Source organism: Nomascus leucogenys, chromosome 2 (assembly GCF_006542625.1).
Source record: "Nomascus leucogenys isolate Asia chromosome 2, Asia_NLE_v1, whole genome shotgun sequence".
NCBI classification, from domain to species: domain Eukaryota; kingdom Metazoa; phylum Chordata; class Mammalia; order Primates; family Hylobatidae; genus Nomascus; species Nomascus leucogenys.
This window is the reverse complement of record NC_044382.1, coordinates 83,468,095-83,492,060: the sequence shown is the minus strand read 5'-3', so window position 1 is coordinate 83,492,060 and position 23,966 is coordinate 83,468,095. Positions and strand designations below refer to the sequence as shown.

General features: G+C 45.5%; 1 protein-coding gene across 1 annotated transcript; it reads right to left on the bottom strand.

Annotated features, from left to right (window-relative positions):
• Positions 1–268: 268 nt before the first annotated feature.
• Positions 269–20,255, bottom strand: CRYM (crystallin mu). The gene is made up of 8 exons (XM_030799967.1): positions 19,980–20,255; positions 19,333–19,486; positions 17,225–17,287; positions 11,525–11,626; positions 9,287–9,470; positions 3,772–3,893; positions 2,998–3,082; positions 269–593 (listed from the first exon to the last, which is right to left on the bottom strand). Exons 1-8 carry the CDS (start codon positions 20,147–20,149, stop codon positions 529–531), a joined length of 945 nt encoding a protein of 314 aa, XP_030655827.1. The 5' UTR covers positions 20,150–20,255; the 3' UTR covers positions 269–528.
• Positions 20,256–23,966: the final 3,711 nt, after the last annotated feature.

Here is a 23,966-nt window from a genome sequence, read left to right as displayed (position 1 = left end):
CCAGGAGGCAGAGGTTGCAGTGAGCTGAGATCACACCACTGCACTCCAGCCTGGGCAACAAGAGTGAAACTCCATCTCAAAAAAAAAAAAAACCTACTGAATTGTATAATTTAAAATAGTGGATCTTAGAGTACGTGAGTTGTAACTAAATAAATACATAAAAAAGAAGTTTCATTATAGCCAGTGGAGCTCCCCCAGGGAGTAAATGGGAGCATCTGATCCCTCTCAGTTTCCTTGTGATAGTAATAGAAGTTACCGAAGCAAACACTGCACAATTGGAAAGTGCTTTATTTCAGGGAAATATAAAGGGAAATGAATGCTATTATAACTTGGTAGAACAGAAGAAATGGCTACCTAGCTTTGCTTTCCAACTACAAACATAAGTGAGGATCTCAGCATTTAAGGTAAAACATGATAAGCACAAAAGGAGAGTTCACTGGGGACTGGACTCCCTCATTTACTCTAGAAATTATGAGAACCAGCAGCAACATTCCTCAAGCATCCATCTCAACATCAAGTTCCTTTGTTTTATTTGCCAGATGACCAGGAATCATAGATCAGTTTGGCTGCAACTGTGTCTTCCACTGCCATTCCTAGAATAGACAGAAATTTGGTTCGCCTTTGGTCAAAACAACTTTTCCTGAAACAACCCAGGCCCAGTGGCTGGCAGTTTCCTGCTATGTGTCCATGTTGCCAGTGCCTATTGGAATAACAGGGACTGATACCCAGAGATGAGCTTAGGCTTCGATGGTCTGCAAAGGGGCAGAGAATATGATACTAAGAAACACCCACCAACAAATTGTGTTTCTTTCAAAATCTAGCTCAGGGCTAAGCAAATTTTTTTTTAATTTTTTTTTTTTTTTTTTGAGATGGAGTCTCGCTCTGTTGCCCAGGCTGGAGTGCAGTGGCATGATTTTGGCTCACTGCAACCTCTGCCTCCCAGGATCAAGTGATTCTCCTGCCTCAGCCTCCTGAGTAGCTGGGATTGCAGGTGCATGCCACCATGCCTGGCTAATTTTTTTTTTTTTTGTATTTTTAGCAGAGACGGGGTTTCACCATGTTGACCAGGCTAGTTTCAAACTCCTGACCTCAGGCGATCCGCCCACCTCGGCCTCCCAAAGTGCTGGGCTTACAGGCATGAGCCACCATGCCCGGCCTGAACAAACTTTTTGAAAAGGGTCAGACAGTAAATCTTTTAGGCTTTGTGGGCCACAGGGTCTCTATTACAATTATTCAACTCTGCCTTTAGAGTAGAAAACACAGCCAACAGGTAAACAAAAGAGCCTGGCTGTGGGCTGTGTTCCAGTGAAATTATTGGTGGAACTGAAGCTTGAATTTTGTATCATTTTCAGGCATCATGAAATAGTTTCTCCCAATCATTTGAAAATCTAAAAACCATTTCTAGCTCATAGGCCACACAAAAGCAGGCAGCAGAGCAGGTCTGGCCTAAAGACTGTAGTTTTCTGACCCTTGGTCCAGTTTGAATGCTGCATCCTTTGATATCTCCCCTTTGTCTTGTAATTTTGGTAGATACCTTAACCTCTGCACCCAGCACAGATAATTAGGTGCTTGATATGCATGTGTTAGATGAAAAGATGTGCCAATAAACTAATCCCCAAAAGTAAGAAAGCAAAAATTGCCAAAAAGGACAGAACAAGTTTCTGCAGCATTTTGGCTCCTTAAGTGGGGGCTGGCTGACCTCTGATCTGCCACGACCTTTGACACTTTCAGACAAAACTGGATCCATGTGATGTCTTTGAACCAGGCTCCAGATAAAGTTTTATTGCCTTTGTCTTCCAGTGCATGAGAGATTTTAAAGGCATTTACAAACCTGCAAGGCATAGATAACGTAACCAATGGCCTGGGCTCTGGGTGGCCAGAGCACTCTTGATGCTCTGCCAGGCATCAACTCTTTTGCTGCTTGATCATGAAGTATGGAAGGTCATGAGAGGGGGACAGAAGGCACTCTTGAGGGGCTCAGGATAGCAACTGTTTACCAACCAGTTTTGGAGTATTTCAGTGTTTTAGGTGTATCAGCTCTGTTCCCACGTACTTTATTTATTTTTTGAGATGGAGTCTTGCTCTGTTGCCCAGGCTGGAGTGCATGATGTCAGCTCACTGCAACCTCCACCTTCCGGGTTCAAGTGATTCTCCTGCCTTAACCTCCCAAGTAGCTAGGATTGCAGATGTGCACCACCACGCCCGGCTAATTTTTGTATTTTTAGTAGAGACGGAGTTTCACCATGTTGGCCAGGCTGGTCTCAAACTCCTTAGCTCAAGTGATCTGCCCACCTTGGCCTCCCAAAGTGCTGGGATTACAGGCGTGAGCCACTGAGCTCAGCCTGTTCCCATGTACTTCTGTTTCCTTCAATCTCACAGGGTGGAAGAGGACCTGGGGCAAGGGATGGACTGGCCACTGGGAGCCCACCCTTTGCTAGGCTTCTATAAGGTACCCCATACAACTCAGGTGGTAGGGGGCTCCTCCTGGAAGCCCTCCTCAAAGCAGCAAGTGGCAGAGTAGGGAAGGAGGGAATGAACAGGGCTCAGGCTATACTTTCCATCTGACTCTTTCAGGTTGGGCCTCTGCCATTTCCCTTAAGGTTCCTGTCTTTTAACATCTTTGTCCCCTGCCCCCTCCACCTCTGAAGGGTACCTTCTGAGTTTCATCAAGATCTGCACCTAACTGATTCATTTTATATGCAAATCCCACCTAATCCTCACTGGTAACAGGTGGTGAGGAAACTGAGGCCTAGAGAGGTCAGATCACTTGCCTAAGGACACATGTCTTTGAGTGGCGGGGAAGGGACTCCGACCCAGGACTGCTCAGTTCCAGAGTTCATGGGCTTAACACTAGGCTAAGCCATGTAAATAATTGACCTGAATGATGGAGCACAATGATTCAGCTGCAGAGTTTGGTGACTCATTGCTCTTTGCACCAATGGGTGAATGTGCCTTGTGCTCTAGTTGGATTTGTGCCCAGGGAGCAATGGATCTTACCCAAAGACTTGAACACCGTGGTCTTCTCACAGTAGGCCGGCTTCACTCCCTTAATCACTTCTCCCAGCTCAGCAAAGATCTCGGCCTAGGAAACAAACATATGCTGACCCAGGCATGAAGCTAAAGTCTGTTCAGGGTTGGCTTTTGAAGCCAGCCCAGGGAATTCCTGAACTGGATAAGAGATAAATTTGATTAAAAAAAAAAAAGAGAGATCCTTTGTACACTGAATGATATTAGGGAGGAGGCTGGCCCCGAAATCCTTTTGGGGTGGCATTTGCTTTTGTGATACCATAAACACAGAGATTCGAGTTGGTGCCCAGGGAGCTGTCCTGCCAAGATCATTGTGTCAGTGAGGAAATAGACATGCTCTTATCTGAACATGCATGCCAGCAGCTCCCTTCTTGTTTTATGCTGATTATAACAGTAAAATGAGGCCAGAAAGGTGGGCAACACAGTCTTACCGTGTTGGCCACATTGGGAAGGTTTCCAGGCTGCAAGAAGCTTCCAATCTCACTGCTTTATAGGACAGCCCAGCAAAAAAATAAAATCCATTGAGCTTCTTCCAGGAACACACATGTCACCACCCATAATGCCCATATTTTTCTGGAATGGAATTAAAGAGGGTTGCAAAATGTTTAGGAGCTCCTTCCCCTACAAGGAGGTGGGGTGGCTGAGGTCTCGAGCAGACCAAACTGGAAGGGAAGTTAATGAAACCCTGGGATCCAGGTGAGGCCAGCCAGGTGGCAGCCCTGACTGGGGTCAGAAGAGCCTCACCCCTGACAACAGGACATCTCCAGACTCCTTCAGGGCAGCCTCCTGGGAATCCACGTACAGCACAGCTTCCTTCATGAGCTCATCATCCAGTTCTCTCCAGTCAGGTCTGCTGGCTCCAACAGCTAAGAGACAGCAAAACAGACCCTAAGCCTAGGATTAGCGCCAAAGGCTACTAAGAAGGCCAAAGCATAGGAGAGAGGTGAAAAAGGACCCGTGAGCACACTCAGATTCAAAATACCCCCTCATTCCCCAGGCCATGCCTCTCCCAATCAGTAAGACCAAATACTTATTAAGAAATAGGCCAGGTGTGGTGGCTCACACCTGTAATCCCAGCACTTTGGGAGGCTGAGGCAGGCAGATCCCTTGAGGCCAGGAGTTTGAGACTAGCCTGGCCAACATGGTGAAACCCTGTCTCTACTAAAAATACAAAAAATTAACCAGGCGTGGTGGCTCACGCCTGTAGTCTCTGCTACTCTGGAGGCTGAGGCATGAGAATCGCTTAAACCTGGGAGGCAGAGGTTGCAGTGAGCCAAGATCACGCCACTGCACTCCAGCCTGGGCAACAGAGTGAGGCTCCATCTCAAAAAAAAAATAAAAAAAAAAAAACTACCTACCATTTTGCCTTCCTGTTCTATATCCCACCTCATCGCTAAGAGATTTTGAGATGACAGAGCATTCATTTACAGGGTGTCTACTATCTGTGGGATGTTTTGCACATACTATTTATGGTTCTCACAAGTACATTTCAAAGTCTGGTTCTCACTTAACAGATGCACAAATGGAGGCTCAAAGAAGTGAAGGTGTTTGCCAAGGTTAAGGATCTGATGGGTGAATCTAGGTCTGAGGGAGCACCTAGGCTTTCGCACCTCTTCTGCTTAACAGGAACAACAACTTCCTCACAAAAATCCCGAAACGGAGACATCACTTGGAGTTTATTCACACCCCACTCTCCTCTTGATCTCCATCATTCCCGTTACTTACCCCCAACCAGTTCTTTTAATATCTATTGTTTTCTTTTTGGAGAGAGGGTCTCACTCTGTTGCCCAGGCTGGAGTGTAGTGGTGCAATCAGAACTCACCACAGGCTGGGTGCAGTGGCTCACGCCTGTAATCCTAACACTTTGGAAGGCCGAGGTGGATGGATCCCTTGAGGTCAGGAGTTCGAGACCAGCCTGGCCAACATGGTGAAACCCTGTCTCCACTAAAATACAAAAATTAGCTGGGCATGGTAGCACACACCTGTAATCCCAGCTACCTGGGAGGCTGAGGCAGGGGAATCTCTTGAACCTGGGAGTTGGAGGTTGCAGCGAGCCAAGATTGCGCCACTGCGCTCCAAACCAGGCGACAGAGCGAGATTCCATCTCAAAAAACAAACAAAAACTCACCACAGCCTCAAACTCCTGAGCTCAAGTGATCCTCCCGCCTCAGCCTCCCAAACTGTTGGGACCACAGGCGCCTGCCACCGTGCCCCTTTCCCTCTCCTCACCCCCGGTTCTCTCTTAACTCGTGACAAAAAAAACAAAAACAAAAACAAAAACGAAAAAACCCAGTGTCAGGGTCATGGAGGAGTCTCAGCAGAAAGAAAAGTGGCTCCATCCTGGCCCTGAACTATCACATCCTCTATGGAGTCCGGGACCAGAATGATGAATCCAAGGTGTCATGCCCCCTGGCACCGGGACACAGGAGAATGCAGAGGCTGCCATCAAATGCCTGCAAGGCCAGGGAGGTAATGAAAATGAACAAAGCTGGTCAGAGGGACTGGATTAGATGTGGTGGAGACTGAGGGGTGGAGAAGCCAGCGGGCCCTTCCAAAGGGGACAGTCATTGTTCAGCTCCAGCTAATCATTACCACGTGTGAATGTAGAGCCACTGTTACCAGATAGCCCCAGTTGTTTTCTTAAAAGAGAAACAGGAAATCTATTTGCATATGTCACTCCTTGAGTTTTAGATCACTCTATGGTCCAAACCAAACACATCTGCTGGCTGGATCCAGCCCCTGGCCGGCTAGTCTTTGAAAACTGCTATAAAGCCTTATACAAATATAAGACAGCATTTATATGCCTTCTTCCACTGCCGCCCAGTTTTCTCCCTTTGTTCCCTCCCGTTCTGTTCTCCCTCATTCTAATTTCCAAAGAGTTGTGTAAAAATGTCCATCTTGAAGGTTGTTTGTGCGGAGAGTTCTATAGAACAAAAACACTAGCTAAGGAAGCTTGTAAATAAATCATAAGCTGGTGGGAACAAAACCCCCGTTTCTCAGGCCACTCCTTCTCACTGGACTGTTTCCCCCGCACAGCAACTGCTTATGAGCAGGGCGAGTTCTCAAAGGGTTGTGTGAGGTCACTCAGGCGGATGGAGGTGGGCCAGGCAGTAAAGAGAGAGAGGCCTGACTCAAACAAGGCTCTGGCTTGGCTGTGATGGGGCTAAATGAGTGAGGGTCGAAGACAGGCTTGACAGGGTGTCAGGGCAGGAGGAGGGAGGCATGGGGGAGGTTGGAACTGGGCCTGTCCCTCCGCTGAGCTGTAAACTAAGTAAAATCTGTTGTTGGTGTTTCCCTGTTGTCTGCGCTTGTGACACATTTTTCTTAAATGTATGTGTTGCCTCTGTGAACACATAAACCAATTTTGTCCCTGGGCCAGGAAAACAGAAGAGATGCCTTGACTCAAAATCAAGTCAGCCCTTCCTGGAGAGTGATTCCAAGTGAGAGGGATCCAACATAAGGGAGATTGTCTGTGGCTGGATGTGAGGATGGAGAGTCCATATGATGGGGAATTTGGGTCGTCTCTGGGAGCTGAGAATGGCCCCAAGGAAAGAGGCTCCCCCATCCTCCAGTGTAAGGAACTGAATCCTGCCACACCATGGGAGCCTGGAAGAGGACCCCCGAGCATGAGATGAGATTGCAGCCCGGATGTTGCCCAATTTCTTTTTTGTGAGACTTTGCGCAGAGGATCCAGCTACCCACACCCAGTCTCCTGAACCACAGGAACTGTGAGATGATAATAATGTGTTGTTTTAAGCTGAAAAAAATCAAGTCCATCTTCCTGAAGATGCAGCCTTGGAAACCCATTTCACCATGAACTGGTTCCTTTTGATTTCCCAAGTCCTTCCAGAAATGGTCTTATTGTCCATAAACTCAGCCCTGACTTACCCATTCCCTGGACCCAATCTGACCACCAGTCCCATGCAGCCTGAGACTTTCAAATTACTTTGATCCATTCCTCAAACACACCATGTTCGTTTCCACACTCAAGGCCTTTGCATCTGCTGTTCCCTCTACCCGGAATGCCTTTCCTTCAGCTCTTGGCATGCCTGGCTTTTCCTCCTCATTCAGGTCACAGCTCAAAAACTACATCTTAGAGGGCTTATCAGATAACCCTATTGAAAACACCTCTCTCTGCTTCTACCTTCCACTTCCACCAACAGCCTCTATCACCTAGGGCCTTGTTCTTTCCAGTCTCATCTTTAGCCAGAACTATCTAGTTCCTCTGTGTTTGTTTGTTGTCTATCTCTCCTCACTGAAATTAACCACCAGGAAACCTGTGACCTTGACTGCCTGGTTATTGTGGCATCCCCAGCATCTAGAATAGTGCCTGGCACACGGTAGAGATTCAGTCAGCATGTATGATTGAATGCGTCATCATTTGACTTGGCTCTCGCTGGCTCATCTGCCCATGTGTGCAAAGCTCTTAGCTTCTGAGTTCACACCATGTGCTTGTCACTAAAACACAGGGCACTGAGACCATCTTTAAATCCTCTAGAATTTGCCTGCTCTGCTCACCAGAATCAGTCTTTCTGTTGGAAGGCAATCATGAGTATTATTTAAAGCTTGGACTCTGAGGACAGAGTGCCTCAGTTCAAATCCCAGCTCTGCCATCAAGAACCTCTGATTTGGGGCTGGGTGCAGTGGCTCACGTCTGTAATCCCAGCACTTTGGGAAGCTGAGGTGGGCAGATCATTTGAAGTCAGGAGTTCGAGACCAGCATGGCCAACATGGTGAAACCCCATCTCTACTAAAAATACAAAAAAATTAGCTGGGCATGGTGGCGCGTGTCTGTAATCTCAGCTACTCGGGAGGGTGAGGCAGGAGAATCACTTGACACGGGCGGCAGAGGTTGCAGTGAGCACAGATCATGCCACTGCACTCCAGCCTGGGTGACAGAGTGAGACTCCATCTCAAAAAAAAAAAAAACAAAAAAAAACAAAAAAACAGAAAACCTGTGACTTTGGAAAAGTTATATAATTTCTCCATGCCTTGGTTTATCCCCCAGCAAAATGGGGTTTATGATAGTAGTTCCTGCCTCATAAGTTGGTTATAAGTATTAAATGACATTATACATAGAATAGTGTCATTTAATATACAAAGAATTACACAAAGAGTTCAGGACAGCACCTGCAATAGTATTAGATATAGACCAGCTCTTGCTATAACACCCAGGGCCATCTGAAGGTCTACAGAGGCCCCAGGCACCCTCATGTCTAGAGTCCCCTCTCCTGACCCTCATCTTATCACACATATTAGAAAGCATATATATGTCACATAAAAATTACAGAACAAAAGAAATTTAAAGTTTTATAATTCTTAGTGTTAAGAAAAAATGACTCATTTGGCCTTTGTGATTTAAATTTCATCATATTTCAGAATTGAGCTGTGAATTACCATTTACCATAATTTTACATGTTATGGCCAGGCATAATGGCTCATACTTGTAATCAATCACAGCACTTTGGGAGGCTGAAGTGGGTAGATTGCTTGAGGCCAGGAGTTTGAGACCAGCCTGGCCAACATGGTGAAACCTCATCTCTACCAAAAATTACAAAAAATTAGCTGGGCATGGTGGCACATGCCTGTAGTCCCAGCTACTCAGGAGGCTGAGATGAGAGAATTGCTTGAACCCAGGAGGCAGAGGTTGCAGTGAGCTGAGATGTCGCCACTGCACTCCAGCCTGAGCGACGGAGTGAGACCCTGTCTCAAAAAAAGAAAAAAAAAATTACATTTTATAGAATATTAAATATTCATTAGTTTCAAGTTTGTAATTTCCCTTTTACATTTTTTGGAGCAAATATTGTTTGTTTGTTTTTTAAGACAGAGTCTCACTCTGTTGCCCAGGCTAAAGTGCAGTGGCACAATCTTGGCTCACTGCAACCTCTCCCTCCTGGGTTCAAGCCATTCTCGTGCCTCAGCCTCATGAGTAGCTGGGACTACAGGTGCAAGCCACCATGCCTGACTAACTTTTGTATTTTTAGTAGAGAGGGGGTTTTGCCATGTTGACCAGGCTGGTCTCAAACTCCTGGCCTCAAGCAATCCACCTGCCTCAGTTTCCCAAAGTGCTGGGATTACAGGCATGAGCCACTGCACCCGGCCAACTATTGTTTTTTTTCAATCTCACACATTTTCAAGGCCCTTAAATAGCTTGGGCATTCTGCATGAATAAACTGGCTCTGCAGATGTAGCCGACTGGTCCAGTCCAGAGAGGAGCCTGGCCACCACCCATCATGCCTTATGGAGCCACTCTACTTACCATTGATGTGAGCCCCTGGCTTCACCCATTCACCAAACAAAATGGGCTCTGTCGCCAGGGTGACTGTGATGATCACATCTGCACCTGCCACAGCCTCCTGGACCGAAGAACAGACCCGTACCTCTCCTTGCACTGTGTCTGCAAACTTCTCTGCATTTTCTTTGGTGCGGTTCCATATCCTCACCTTCATTGAGAGTAACAAGAAGGACATTAGTGCCATTTTTTGGCTGCTTATGTTACACTGAGCCCAGGGATGCGAAGGGAAAGTTGAACCGCTCTGGGATAGGGGCTGGTGGTTATCTAAATCACTCCTAAATCATTCCCCATGGAGAATGGACATTTGATCAGGGGTACAGCATTAACTTAGACACCTAGCCAGGTATTTGAAAATGAGCATTCTCTACCACTTTCCCCTTTTAAAAAGGGTGGAAGTATTTCACTTCTAGGCCAAGATGCACAGCCTCAATAGCTTCATAGCTATTATATATTAATAGCATAATGATTAGCAGAGCAAGTTCTGGAGCCAGGTAGGCTTGGAACCAATCTCTACTCTGCTATTTCCTGAAATTGCTTCATGTCATTCAGCCTTAGTTTCCACGTCTGTAAAATGGAAATGATAACTGGCAAAGTCTGTATGGAACTCACACTTTATATCTGAGACCCCGTAAAGGAGTTGTAATGGGTGGGAGATTCATACAAAGGATTATTTATGACAATGTTTTTCATGGAATAACTTGATCGGTGAAGAATACTTAGGAAATTCAATATCAGGTGAGTTTGAAGGTAAATGGCACAGCCAATGAAAAGGCCAAGAGTGGTAGCTACAGCTGGAATCCTGAAAGGTGCTGGGGTTGGGGGGTGAGGCAATGGCCTCGCCAGGAGCTGGGGACTTGCCGACTTGCTTGACAGGTTTCAATGTTTGGGTCAAGGGCTTGTCACCCGTCAACTGAAAATAAGGCCTACAGAATTTCTCATAAGGAAATATAATACATACGGAAACAAACTTAATGTCTAAGCAAGTTCACCAAGCAAGGTGAAAAACAGGACATTTTGCCCAGCCAGAAGTGCACGGTTAACCTCTTCACCCTTCTTGATAGAAGACTATGCAAATTTTATGCAAAAATTAGATAACCTGAAAAGTGATGTTAGAACACTCAGTGAGAGAGGATATAAAATGGTGCGTATCTAACACAACTAAAGCTATGTTATAAAAAGCTGAAGAGGGAAGATCAGAAAACATTAACTGCCTTTGAAAACAGATAAAAGGGCATTTTTCTTTTGTTTTCTTCCTTATATTAAAAGTAATGGCAACTGGGCACAGTGGCTCATGCCTGTAATCCCAGAACTTTGGGAGGACAAGGCAGGTGGATCACCTGAGGTCAGGAGTTCGAGACTTGCCTGGCCAACATGGTGAAACGCTGTCTCTACTAAAAATACAAAAATTAGCCAGGCGTGGTGGTGGGCACCTATAATCCAAGCTACTGGGGAGGCTGAGGCCCAAGAATCGCTTGAACGCGGGAGGTGGAGGTTGCAGTGAGCCGAGATTATGCCACTGCACTCCAGCCTGGGTGACAGAGTGAGACTCCATTTCAAAAAAAAAAAAAAAAAAAAAAAAGTCATGGCCAAAACTGCAATTACTTTTGCACTCACCTAATAGTCTATATTTCCCAAGGCAGTGGTTTTATTTTCATCATTAAATCATACTTTACATTTGCTCCATCCCTTTCATACACACACATAAAATAACAATAGCATCAAACATTCCCAGGGGGAAGCATGAGCCACAGCGGGGGGAAGGTGGACCAGTATGGAGACTGCAAAAGAGAGAGGATATGGCCTCCTGGTCTCCAGGTCTCATCCCACCCAGCTTCTTGATCCATAACCTTGAATACTTAAAAACTCTGGATTCTCCTAAGAAAAACATAATAGACAGGGGCTAAAAGGACAACTGAATGTATACAAGAGATATAATAGAATCTTTTAACCGTGTAAGCTTGCTGCATCCTCAGGCAAATGCCCTGTGAACTGAGGACTGGAAACAGGTAATCAGATCTTCCCCTGACTCTTATCCTCCATCCCCTCCATCAGGGCTTCTGGGAAGTCATGAAGTACAAGAATGGTCTAGATGGGGCTCACAACTTAATTATTTCAGAATAACCTGTGGTGCAGTGAAGGAGTATAGACAGGTCAAGGACCACCCCCTTCCCTCTTCTCTCTCACTCCCACCCCTGGACTTACCTCCTTAAAGGAGAACTGCTCTGTGAAGATCTCATAATGGCTGTAGGCCTGGACCCCAGCCCCAAGGATGCACAGCACTTCACTGCCGGGGGGTTTCAGAAACTATGTGAGAGAAATGAAGTGGCAAAGGTCAAGGGAGACCCTAGCAGATGGGTACAAAACTAAGCTGGTTTGAGTAGCAGGTGACTTCTGCCCTCTCTTCTGCCTCCCTCAAGAGCTTGCAGGCAATCAAGAGAATTTCGTTTTGTGTCTTAGTTTCCCCTGTGTCAAGTGGGAAAAGAAGGAAGAAGCCTTCACTGAACAGCTAATGTATGCCAATGCTTTGCCCCCATGATCTCATTTAGTCTAGGCATTGGCCCTACGAGTTGGGGACTCCTATTATCTTCTTCTTACAGATGAAGAGACTGAGGTTGCCCTGGTAACAGAAAGGTGAACTTGCTCTGGGTCTTACAACTACTTTTTAAAATTATTTATTTTTTTCTTTTTTTTTTTTTTTTTTTTTTTTAGACGGAGTCTCGCTCTGTCGCCCAGGCTGGAGTGCAGTGGCATGATCTTGGCTCATTGCAACCTCCGCCTCCCGGGTTCCAGTGATTCTCCTACCTCAGCCCCCCGAGGAGCTGGGATTATAGGTGTGCGCCACCACACCCAGCTAATTTTTGTATTTTTGACAGAGATGGGGTTTCACCATGTTGGCCAGGCTGGTCTCAAACTCCTGACCTCAGGTGATCCACCCACCTCGGCCTCCCAAAGTACTGGGATTACAGATGTGAGCCACCACACCTGGCCAGGTCTTACAACTATTAAAGGGCACAGTGTGGCTTTAAATTCACGTCTTCCATACTCCAAAGCCCACGTCCTTTCTTCATATCTCAGGTACATGCTCAGCCATACCCACTTCTCAGAGCTCTGAGCTACTTCTAAGAGCTGCCTGGATTCTGTGAGCCCTTCCTTCCCAGGGTTCTAGCTATATTCGCTGGGCCCACTCTGTTGATCCTTTCACAGCCTCTGTCTTTCTCTAAAGACAAATGTAGAATTAGCATTTGTGGCACCTCCTGAGGGTGTCTGTGTTTGACAGCAGGATTCTGTGATCAACTCATGTCCAGTGCCACCTCTCCAGTGAAGCCTTTCTGACCTCCTTGATAGAATGCACCAGGCCATAGCACTTATTTGTTTGTAGATTTTCTTCTACAGGTCTTTAAGCCCCATGAGGACAGAGGTAGTCTTATTTGCACAGAACTGGTACATACCTACTATGACCTACAAGAGGTAGCACTGGGCTTCTCAACCTCAGTGTACTACTAACATTTGGGCTGGACAACTCTTTGTTGGGGAGGGCCACCATCCTGTGTATTATAGGATGTGCAACAGTATCTCTGGTTTCTATCCATTAGATGTTAGTAGCATTTTCCACCCCTTCAAGTTGTGGGAACTAAAAACGTCTGCACACTCCTAAATGTCTCTGGAGCAGGTGGCAAACTCATGCTCAGTGGAGAACCACTGGCATAGAGGAAAGACATCCTTTGGCCCTTGACACCGTATGTATTAAATAAAACCCTCTTCTGCCTTTTCTCTATTTCATTTAGTAAACTTTGAGTTCCCCGTGGTCTGTTCTTTCGTAAAATGCTACTCACTGGAATTCTGGAGTATAATATTTAAAAAGTGAAAAGTCTTCTTAACTACTAATTACTAGCAAAACAGCATCTCTGAAATATTAGGAATTAATTTTATCTCCCGCAGCTACCGAAGGAGAGATACCATTCTGTGCCATAAAATACAGTTCAATGTCTCTGATTTGAAAAGGTTTCAAAATGATAATATCCACAAGACTAGAAATCTTATGTTTCTGTCTGATAAGGATAATTGGATTCTTTTCCTTGTTACCATTTTCTTCTGTTCTCAGTTAATATGAATCTATTCTTGAAAGTACAGGTGAGCTTCAGAAATTGTTACAGTATCCCATAAAAATAACCTTCAACTTGCTAAACTAAATGTGTAATTCTGATTGGTTGTTTTACTTGATAATTTGTTGCCCTGGTAATAGTGTGATAATTGATATTTAAAAAAAAATTTTTTTTTTGAGACAGTCTCGGTTTGTTGCACAGGCTGGAATGCAGCGGTGTGATCTCAGCTCACTGCAACCTCTGCTTCCTGGGTTCAAGCAATTCTCGTGCCTCAGCCTCCCAAGTAGCTGGGATTACAGGTATGTGCCACCATACCTGGCTAATTTTTTTTTTTTTTTGGTAGAGATGGGGTTTCGCCATGTTGGCCAGGCTGGTCTTGAACTCCTGACCTCAAGTGATCCACCTGCCTTGGCCTCCGAAAGTGCCGGGATTACAAGTGTAAGCCACTGCACCCAGCCGATTTTTAATCATATGTTTATAAGATTTATTAAACAGCATTAGTGGCACTTCAGTCTTTTCTCATAAGCATGCAGGTTATTAAGTACATGTATATGAATCTGCTAGGTTTCTCATTTAGAGAGTCTGAAAGTCTGTTTCATTTGCATTTGCCCAAGGCCTTACATGGTCTGGCCCTCCTATCTCTAAAGCCCTCTCTCATACCATCATGCCATATTCCCCTGCACTTCCTGTCTTCCAGCCATACTGGCTTCCTTGCAGCTTCCCAAGCTCATGTACTTCCTTCAACCACAGGGCCTCTGCATGAATTAACTCCTTGCCATAGGATGCTAGGCTGCTTTGTCCCCTCTCCCCCTCACAAGTAACTCTTATTATCCTTCAATCTCAGCTCAAATATCCCTTACAGAGGCACAGCCACAGGCTAGATCAAGATATACTGCTTTACACTCTTAGAGCACTTGTCAGCGTTGTAGTTTCATATTTATTGGTGTGAATTTTGAGACTGAGTCTCACTCTGTCGTCCAGGCTGGAGTGCAGTGGCGTGATCTTGGCTCACTGCAACCTCCGCCTCCAGGATTCAAGCAATTCCTTTGCCTCAGCCTCCCGAGTAGCTGGGATTACAGGCACCCGCCACCATGCCCAGCTAATTTTTTTTTTTCTTTTAGTAAAGATGGGGTTTTTCCATGTTGGCCAGGCTGGTCTTGAACTCCTGACCTTAGGCAATCTGCCTGCCTCAGCCTCCCAAAGTGCTGGGATTGCAGGCGTGAGCCACTGCGCCCAGCCTATTGATGTGATCTTTGGACTATATCTTGCCTCCCCCACTGGACCCTGTGCTACATGAGGGCAAGTACCGTATCTGGTTTTGCTTACCCCAGGCTGAGCATAGAACCTTGCACTTGGTGGACACTCAAATATTTGTTGAATAAATGCATGTCACTGCTAAACCCTAATATATACTGTCACCTTGAGAAAACATATCAGAGTCTTCAATGAAGCTTATGTGAGACCCAAGCACAAAAAATGTATTATGTTCATCAGACCCTAGAGCTCCGTATACTTATTCTCCCCGACAAAAGCCCTAAATAAAAGAGAAATGATTGACAAGAAAATATTCTACTCTCAAGGCAACAAGTAAAATAGACCCTTTGTTCCTTATTGAAACAGTTCATCTGAGCCCTTGGAAATAAAGCTGTGAAGTTTCAGCCTAAACTTTGAAGTGTCTAAACTTTGAAGTGTCAACCCAAGGCTTCTTGATTCTTCTGGGAGCACAGATTTTTATTAATGCAATAAAGCAGTGTTATTGCAGGCTGGGTCTACAAAAGTGTGGTTTCCGGACCTGGTTGATCCTTACTCTCTGTGATTTTGATTCAGTAGGCATGGGAATTTGAGTTTTTAAAAACTTCCCTAGCTAATGCTGCTGCATAGCTTGCTTCTATTGGAAACTTCTTATCTGGGACAAGACCATGTGGCCTCAAAAGGACCCACAGGAACCTGGTTGTATGACTTCAGGAAACCCAAGTTTCTATTCTTTTATGCGTAAAATGAGGCCATTAATACATTCTCTGCCTTCCTCACAGAAACTCGTAGTCCAGACAAGGGGCTGGAAATGATTTTGAAAAAGACTAAGGCTCTTTACAAATGACAGGCAGTAATACGAGATTCATTCTGTTCCCAAATTACCAGCAAACATAGCAAGGAGTCCTTGATTACTTCAATGGAATCAGGTCTGGATATAGCTAAAAACTAGTTCATTGAGGTGGGTGCTGTTGGTCTACTCCCTTCGTATACAATTACCAGATTAATCCTCTCATTCTTCCCTCCCCAGCAGGTATCTAGAAAACCTCAACATACAACCTGAACACCTGGTCTTTGCTGCTGCAACTTTCCCTGGGTTACCATGTTTCCTTTATAATAATTTAGGAAAACCAGTGTCCCAAGACCTTGTACTTCCACATTTAATGTGAAAGACTCCAGACTTCAATCGTTCCCACAGACACCCTGTTTTCTAAGCCTCATCCTCTTAACTCTAACTTTTAAAAATGCTGTTTTTCTTATAGGATGCCTTGACATTGCTTGGGAACATCATCACCACCATTGCTTACTGTTCCCTCTGCCTGGAGTGCCCCTCCATATTTTTGCATGGTTCGCTAACTCACTGCTTTCAGCTTTGACTCAAATGTCACCTTCTCAGGGAGGCCTTTCTTGGATAATGTAAAACGTGACACCTTCTCCAATACTCTCACTTCTGCTTTATCTTCACCTTTCTAACATGTTATGTGGCGTTTTGGGTTATTATTGGTTTTGTTTTTTAGTAAATTCTAAGCACACTATTAATCATTTATTAATATGTACTATTTAATTACATATTATTTATTACTATTTAACACATTATTAAACTCAAAAGATGTTTTTGTTTTGTTCTGTTTTGTTTCATTTTTTGTTTTGTTTTTTAAGACAGAGACTCACTCTGTTGCCCAGGCTAGAGTGCAGTGGCTCGATCTGGGCTCACTGCAACCTCTGCCTCCTGAGTTCAAACGATTCTCCTGCCTCACCCTCCCGGGTAGCTGGGATTATAGGCACCCACCACCACAACCAGCTAATTTTTGTGTTTTTACAAGAGACGAGTTTTCACCATGTTGACCAGGCTGGTCTCCAACTCCTGACCTCAAGTGCTCCCAAAGTGTTGGGATTACAGGCATGAGCCACTGTTCCCGGCCTGTATTTCCCTTTTTATTGGTATTGTCTACCTCCCCTGTGTGTGCCCCTCTGTTTTTTCTCACTGCCATTTCCCTAACATTTAGAACAGTGCCTGACACATGATAGAAGCTCAGTCAATACTTGTCAAATGAATACACGGATCTGGCTTGGATCTGTTCAGTTCACTCAGCCTCTTGTGCAGTACTAGCTTTGGTCTATGGGACAATTATACTGTCTTACCAGGGGCAATGTGGTACAGGGACAAGAAGCCAGTCCTGGAAGCCAGAGAGGTCAGGTATTAAATTCTTACTCTGGACTTATTAGCTGCGTGATCCTGGGCAATTCACAGAAGCTCTCTGAGCCACATTCCTTGACCTGGAAGGTGGAGAGAATTTCTCATTTCTATTCTTCAGGACTGATGGGAAGATTGAGAATTATGCACGTAAGGTACTTGAAATCTGGTCATGCACATTAAATGGTAGCTAATAATTTCGTGAATTACTGATATATCTGACATCTGAAGTTCCAGCTATGTCCAACAGGAAACCAAAATAAGTTCCCGACTTCTCCTTTAGTCTCTCAAGATTGAGGCAGCAGACCCCATCCGACAGCTCACCTTAATAGTACAGCCAGGCATTCATCTTACCTTGGTGGCAATGGCAGAAACTGCAGCTGTTCTCTTTGCAGTTATGACATTTCCATCCATGACCTTGGAGGAAAGGAGAGACAGTGAGCAAGGTGAACCCCTGTCCACTGCATAAATTAGAAGAAACAGTTCTAAAATATTAGCTTAGGACGTTTTATAGCATCCTACAAACAGCATGGGTTTGGCATCAGACCTGGATCCAATTCCTCCACTTAAGAGATATGCAATTTTGAACAAACACTTTAATCTTTAAGCACTGGTTTCCTCACCTGTAAAAACAAAGATAATGCCAGCCATTCAGAGGGTTATTGTGAGGATTAAATGCACTGGCTTATCTGGAAACATCTAGCACATGGTGAGCCCTCAAGAACTGCCCATTTTCTTTTCTTGCCCTAGAATTCTCAAAACACCAAATTAAGAAGGAACTTGAGAGAGAAGGTTGCCATTTGACATCTGGACAAGGGCCATGAAACTCTTAGTGGCTCTCCGTTCCTGCTGCACATGTGGAAAGCTTCGTGAAGATGCTCAGATACCACCCTTAGATTAACCCAGTCTGTATCTCTTCCAGGAGTGAGACCCAGACAGCCCAGGTGATTCTGATACACAGCGAAGGTTGAAAATTATGCCTCGCTAGTAAAAACCATCCTCTGTGCTCCTCTCTAAGTTATTCATCTCAGCTGACCATCAAAAAATAGGCATCATCAACCTCATTTTACAGATGAGGAAGTGAATCATCAAGTTACTGAGCAGATTCAGCTGTCATCTAGTTGGAAAGCCTTGGGTTCTACCCCTCTGGGGAACCGCTGTTGGCAGGTAGTATGAATGCCATCTCCACTGGATGAGTGTAAGTTGGGGAGAGCTAGATATTCTCAAAGCAGTGTTAAACAGCCAGATTCTTTGGCGATCCAGAAATTCAGGGGAAAAGGAAGGACATTGTAAGACCCAGCTTGGAGTGCACAGAACATAAGAGTTAACTGTCAGAAAGACCTAGGAGCGATTCTTGAGTCTTTCACTAACCAGCTGTGTGACCTCAAGCAAAGTGACTCTACTAACCCGAGCCTCAAGGACCTCAAAAGAAATTGGGGGGAAGGGGAGTTAATAAAAACACCCGTAGGCCGGGCACGATGGCTCACGCCTGTAATCCCAGCACTTTGGGAGGCCGAGGCAGGTGGATCACAACGTCAGGAGATCAAGACCATTCTGGCTAACACGGTGAAACCCTGTCTCTACTTAAAAAAAAAAAACACCCATAGAGGAATTTCTCAGAATTGAATGTGATCAGCGTCTCCTTCTTGGCACATAAGTGCCCAATATGTAGCAGTTAAAATGGCGGTGGTCTTAGAAGAGTCTGGACCTATGGACCGTGGACTTAGACTGAGCAGCTCTGAAGTCCAGCCATGCTAATTGTTGGTTACATAAACCTCGGTAAGTTGAACATAGTTGCTCTGACTCGGTTTCCTCATCTATAAAGTGGGAGTAATCATATTACCCATATCATAGAATAGTTTTAAGTATTAAGAGGATTAATAAATGTGAAATGTTTAGAACAGTGCCTGATGCATTAAAAAGTACTCCATAAACACGAGCTACTGCTACCTTTTGATACTATGGTTAGATATTAAAACAGGTCGCAATTTAATAAAATAAACTTGTTGAGAAAATGAAAACAAATAAAAATTAAAAAAAAAAACCAGGTCACACCGTATACCCCTCTGAAAAGACTCCCAGGGATTATAGAACACCCCTTCTTTTCCATGTCGACAAGGATTCAGTAAGTCAGTCTTCCCTTGGCTAATGGGTTCGTTCAAGCTGTGTATTTGGGGTAACTGAGTATAGGACAAGGACATATGCAAGAATGACAAGATTATTATTTCCACATTGTCACATGCTTGAGGCAGCAGTGGGCGCTGGTGCTGTGTTATGCATCCTCAGGCAGCCCTAGAAATAGATACATGGACACAGATAACCTTCACTGTTGCTGGTATCCAGTCACTTGCAGGGGGGCACGCGTAGTCACAATCAAGACTCCCCCTGCTGTGGAGAACTTACTTTTGAGCTTAAATCTGGGCCCGGGGCCCCATTCCACCCCGGGACAGGAAGTTGCTCACCGCCAGCAGGGTGCCATTGCTGGGCTCAAAGAGTAGCACAGTAGCCTGGTGGGAGGGGACGACCGAGGTGATGCTGCGGTCCTCGTAGAAGGTGACCAACTTGGTGGTCAGGGCATCCTCTGCAGCACTGTAGGCGGGCATGACCCCCAGGTAGCTACAAGGAGAGAGGGAGCAGCTTCAGCCCCTTCCCATCAATGCTGGGGTCTCTTAGTATCCATATACCTTACTTTTTCTTTCCTCCCTCACCGCCCCACTGGCCCTCTTCCAGCCCCCGCATCCCTCTGCCCTTCCCTTAGACACCATGCATAGTATGTTCAGAAGTCTGGCACTGGATCAGAAAACCATTCCAGCTCTGCCACTTAGTAGCTGTGTAAGCTTAGGTAAGTCACTTAACCTCTCTGAGTCTCAGTTTTCCACCAATCAAATGGTGGCATCAGTACCTCCCTAGGTGGAGAGTGTGCTGAAATAAACAAGGTAACACCTGTAAAACGCCCACTTAGCACACCGGGTAGCGCCTATTAAAAGTGGCAGCTGTTAGCAACGATTAGGCAAGCCGTCTCTTCCCTTCTCCCACCCCTCCTCTCCCTGCTCCTCCTCTTCCCCCTTTCCAGTTTCTCCTTCCCCTGACCCCGACCCTCCTCACTCACCCCCTGTGCTTGGTCACCGGCACCACGGTGCGCACGGGCTGCATGACCCCTCCTTCGGGACCGCTGGAGAAGTTGGCCAGGGCCGTCTCTAGAGGCGGGATGAGGAGGCTGGAGCTGCGGAGGTGTTCCTCCACCTCGGCCGCGCTCAGGAACGCTGGTACCCGGCTCATCTCGCCACCTGCCTTCTAACCTCAGTCTCCGCACCGCGATCCACGTACCCTCGGCTGTGCCCTTTATGAGCGCGCCCGCCGCGCTGCGGAGCCGCCTGCTGGTCACAGCCCAGCCTCCGGGGGCGGAGCAATCCCGCCCCGCCCCGCCCCGCCAGCCCTCTCCTCCCGCTTCGCCCACCTTGACCCCTAAGGGTGGGCGAGATGGGTCCCTTCCAGCGACGGATCCCCCAAGGTGGACATCGAGGTGGCGTGCTGGGAGTCAATATTGTTCGGTCCACTTTCTAAGTTCCTGTAATCAGCTGTAGCCACATTCCTTGACTTTTGCATCCTACCTAACCCCTCCCTATTAACTCACTTTTTGCTGCTGTCTAGGTCACCGTGCCTGGGAAAGAATGGACAGGGAAAACGGTAACGGGGCTCCTTTATTTATTAAATTACTGCCTACTACTAGGAGATAAAAGGAGACGGAGGCTTATTTAATTTTTTTTTCCTTTTAATTCTGTCCCCATCTGGAGTCTCTTATCCTAGTCTTCCTCCCATCTGTACCCCCAGATGTCTGGCCTTTGAATGCTAAGAATGCACAATTTTCTCACAGGCTAACTAACCTAACAAACCTTCACCTTTAAAGGGGGGAAGTTTGCAGGGCAAGGTGTAATCGTTTCCATCTCACAAAAAGCCAAATTGCAGGATCTTTTCTTCAAGGAGTTTTTACCTGAGATGGGGAAATAAAATCGGAAAGGAATGCTGTAAAGCTTAAGGCAATAAATCCTAGCCATCAAATCAGTGATAGGAAAAGTAAGTTAATTCAAAGAAAAGAGAGATGATTTTGACCTGGAGTGGTTAGATAAGGGCTTCATGAAAGAGTGGGGAGAAACCAAGGTCTGAAATAATAATAGCGATGACAACAATGACAACATCAACAGGTTATTGATCTTTTCTGTGTACCAGATACTGCACCATGCACTTTATGTATATTATCTCATTTAATTATACAACAACCTCTAAGGTAGGGAGGTGTTGTTATTAGTTTTACTGTCCATTGGAGGCTCTGAGAAGGGAAGAAATTTAGTTCAAGGTCATCCACCAAGTCAGCAGAGGAGTTGGCTTTGCCCTTGGTTGGACTTCAGAATTATATTCCTAATCATTAAGCTACTTTGGCAGAAAGAGAGGAAGAGGGCATTACAGGCCAAGTAAAGCCCTGAGGTGGAAGGCATGTTGAATAGCTCTGGGAACAATGAGTTGCCAGACGTGTTAGGCTGGAATAAGGTGCTGAGGTCTAGGACATTCAGGAGATAAAACTGAGAACGATTCTTGGAGTCAGGCAGCTGAGAATGGTGATTCCTAGGAAAGAAATTACATGCTCCAACAGAGTAAGCATTTAGAAAGATGGGTCTTCTGCCAATGCAAAGGATGGAACAGATGAGTGAGAGCAAAGCCTGGGAGAAGGTCAAGAGGCAGGACTGCTTAAGTTGTGCTTTGTGGTATTTTGGTTGGAAGCTACATAGGGCATTTTGTAGGAAATGGTCACATGATGATAAAAGACAGTGGATGAGTGTCAAAATCAGTACCAATGAAATGAGAAATCGTACATAATGTGTTTAGCAACAGTGCTTGGCACAGAGTAGCCACATAATAAGTGAACACTGAGAGAAAGAGAGAGAGAGAGAGAGAGGAGACACTGGTGGTTGGGCAAAGCTGACTTCAATGACACAATGTTGTTTCTTCAGTTCACCATCCCTAGAAATTTATGCCCCGAGCCGCTGGGCTTATAGAAATGTTTCTGGCCCATCATATATGTTGTTAGCATTATTATTACATAACATTTATTGGGTTTAGAAAGCACAGAAATATAGCCCTGGCATGATAGTTCATACCTGTAATCCTAGCACTTTGGGAGGCCTAAGTGGGTGGATTACCTGAGGTCAGGAGTTCGAGACCAGCCTGGCCAACATGGTGAAATCCTGTCTCTACTAAAAATACAAAAATTAGCCGGGTGTGGTGGTGGGTGCCTGTAATCCCAGCTACCCGGGAGGCTGAGGCAGGAGAATTGCTGGAACCCAGGAGATGGAGGCTGCAGTGAGCTGAGATTGTGCCACTGCACTCCGGCCTGTGTGACACAGTAAGACTTTGTTTGGCCCCTTGTTTTTGTGAATGTGAACTAAAAATAAAATCCTATGCCCCCCACCTACTGAATGAACCCCCTCTGGGCCAAGCAGACCCCAGAAAAACCTTAAAGACTTAGTTTCCAGCCATGATGGGATGGCAAATCAGACATGCCTCATTACATCCTCTCCCTTTTGGAGTTTAGACACAACTGAGCAGCCTTAATGTTAATACAGAGATCACAAAACTGACAGAACAGACTCTTTGTGGCAATACGATAACAAATTATAAACAGAATCTAAGGCCATGCCACGTAGAGTTAAGCCACGCACCCTTACACTTAAACAAAAAAAGCTATGTTCTATAAAACTATGCCACAAAGTTTTTTGTTTTCTCCAGCAGCTAAACAAGCACTGGCTTGAAGGTAAGCAATATTTTTGTTTTTGTTTTCCCCAGCCCTGCTCAAAGAAGATAGGGAACATGCCTTGGGCGTGGTGGCTCACACCTGTAATCCTAGCACTTTGGGAGGCCAAGGCGGGCGGATCATGTGAGGTCAGGAGTTTGAGACCAGCCTGGCCAAAGTGATGAAACCCCATCTCTACAAAAAATACAAAAATTAGCCGGGCGTGGTAGCATGTGCCTGTAATCCCAGCTACTCAGGAGGCTGAGGCAGGAGAATTGCTTGAACCAGGGAGGTAGAGGTTGCAGTGAGCCGAGATCGTGCCACTGCACTCCAGCCTGGGCAACAGAGTGATTCTCTCTCTCTCACTGTCTCTCTCTCTCTCTGTCTCTCTCTCTCTCTCTGTATATATATATACATACACACATATATACGTATATATATACATATCTATATAGATATGTGTATATGTATCTATATAGATATGTATATATGTATGTGTGTGTGTGTGTGTGTGTATATATATATATATATAAATTTTTTTTTGGAGACAGAGTCCCTCTCTGTCACCCAGACTGGAGCGCAGTGGCATGATCTCAAGTGATTCTCCTGCCTCAGCCTCCCAAGTAGCTGGGATTACAGGTGCATGCCACCACCCCCAGGTAATTTTTGTACTTTCAGTAGAGACGGGGTTTTGTCATGTTGGCCAGGCTGATCTCGAACTCCTGACCTGAGATGATCCACCCGCCTCAGCCTCCCAAAGTGCTGGGATTACAGGTGTGAGCCACCGTGCCCGGCCAAAGAAAGGCAATATTAAAACAATTACAACTCATCCAAATCACAGATATTGACTAACCGACCTCTTGTTCCACCAGCCATAACGACAGCTTGATTGGACAAGAGATTGATTTCAGTAACTTTCTCCTGATAAGACTACCGACTATAGGATGGTTCTGGCTGACTTACAGAGGTTGCACACTTGCATGCCTTCATGTCCTGAAAAGATCTTTTGACGTATCAGGCTGAATTGTAGTACATTTAAATGTTGCAACCACCCCAAAATGAACATGAGTTGTATGTAACATGCATGTTTGTTAAATACATATGCATCAGGACCACTTTCATGAATATTCATAGCTTCTTCTCTCACCTGTTGAATATGTATATGTGGCCAAACTGTTGAGCATAAAGCTCCTACCCCAACCCTCCTCCTTCAAAGTGCCTGTCTCTGATCTTGGCCAAGGCATGTGATATGGTTTGGCTCCGTGTCCACACCCAAATCTCTTCTTGTAGCTCCCATAATTCCCACATCTT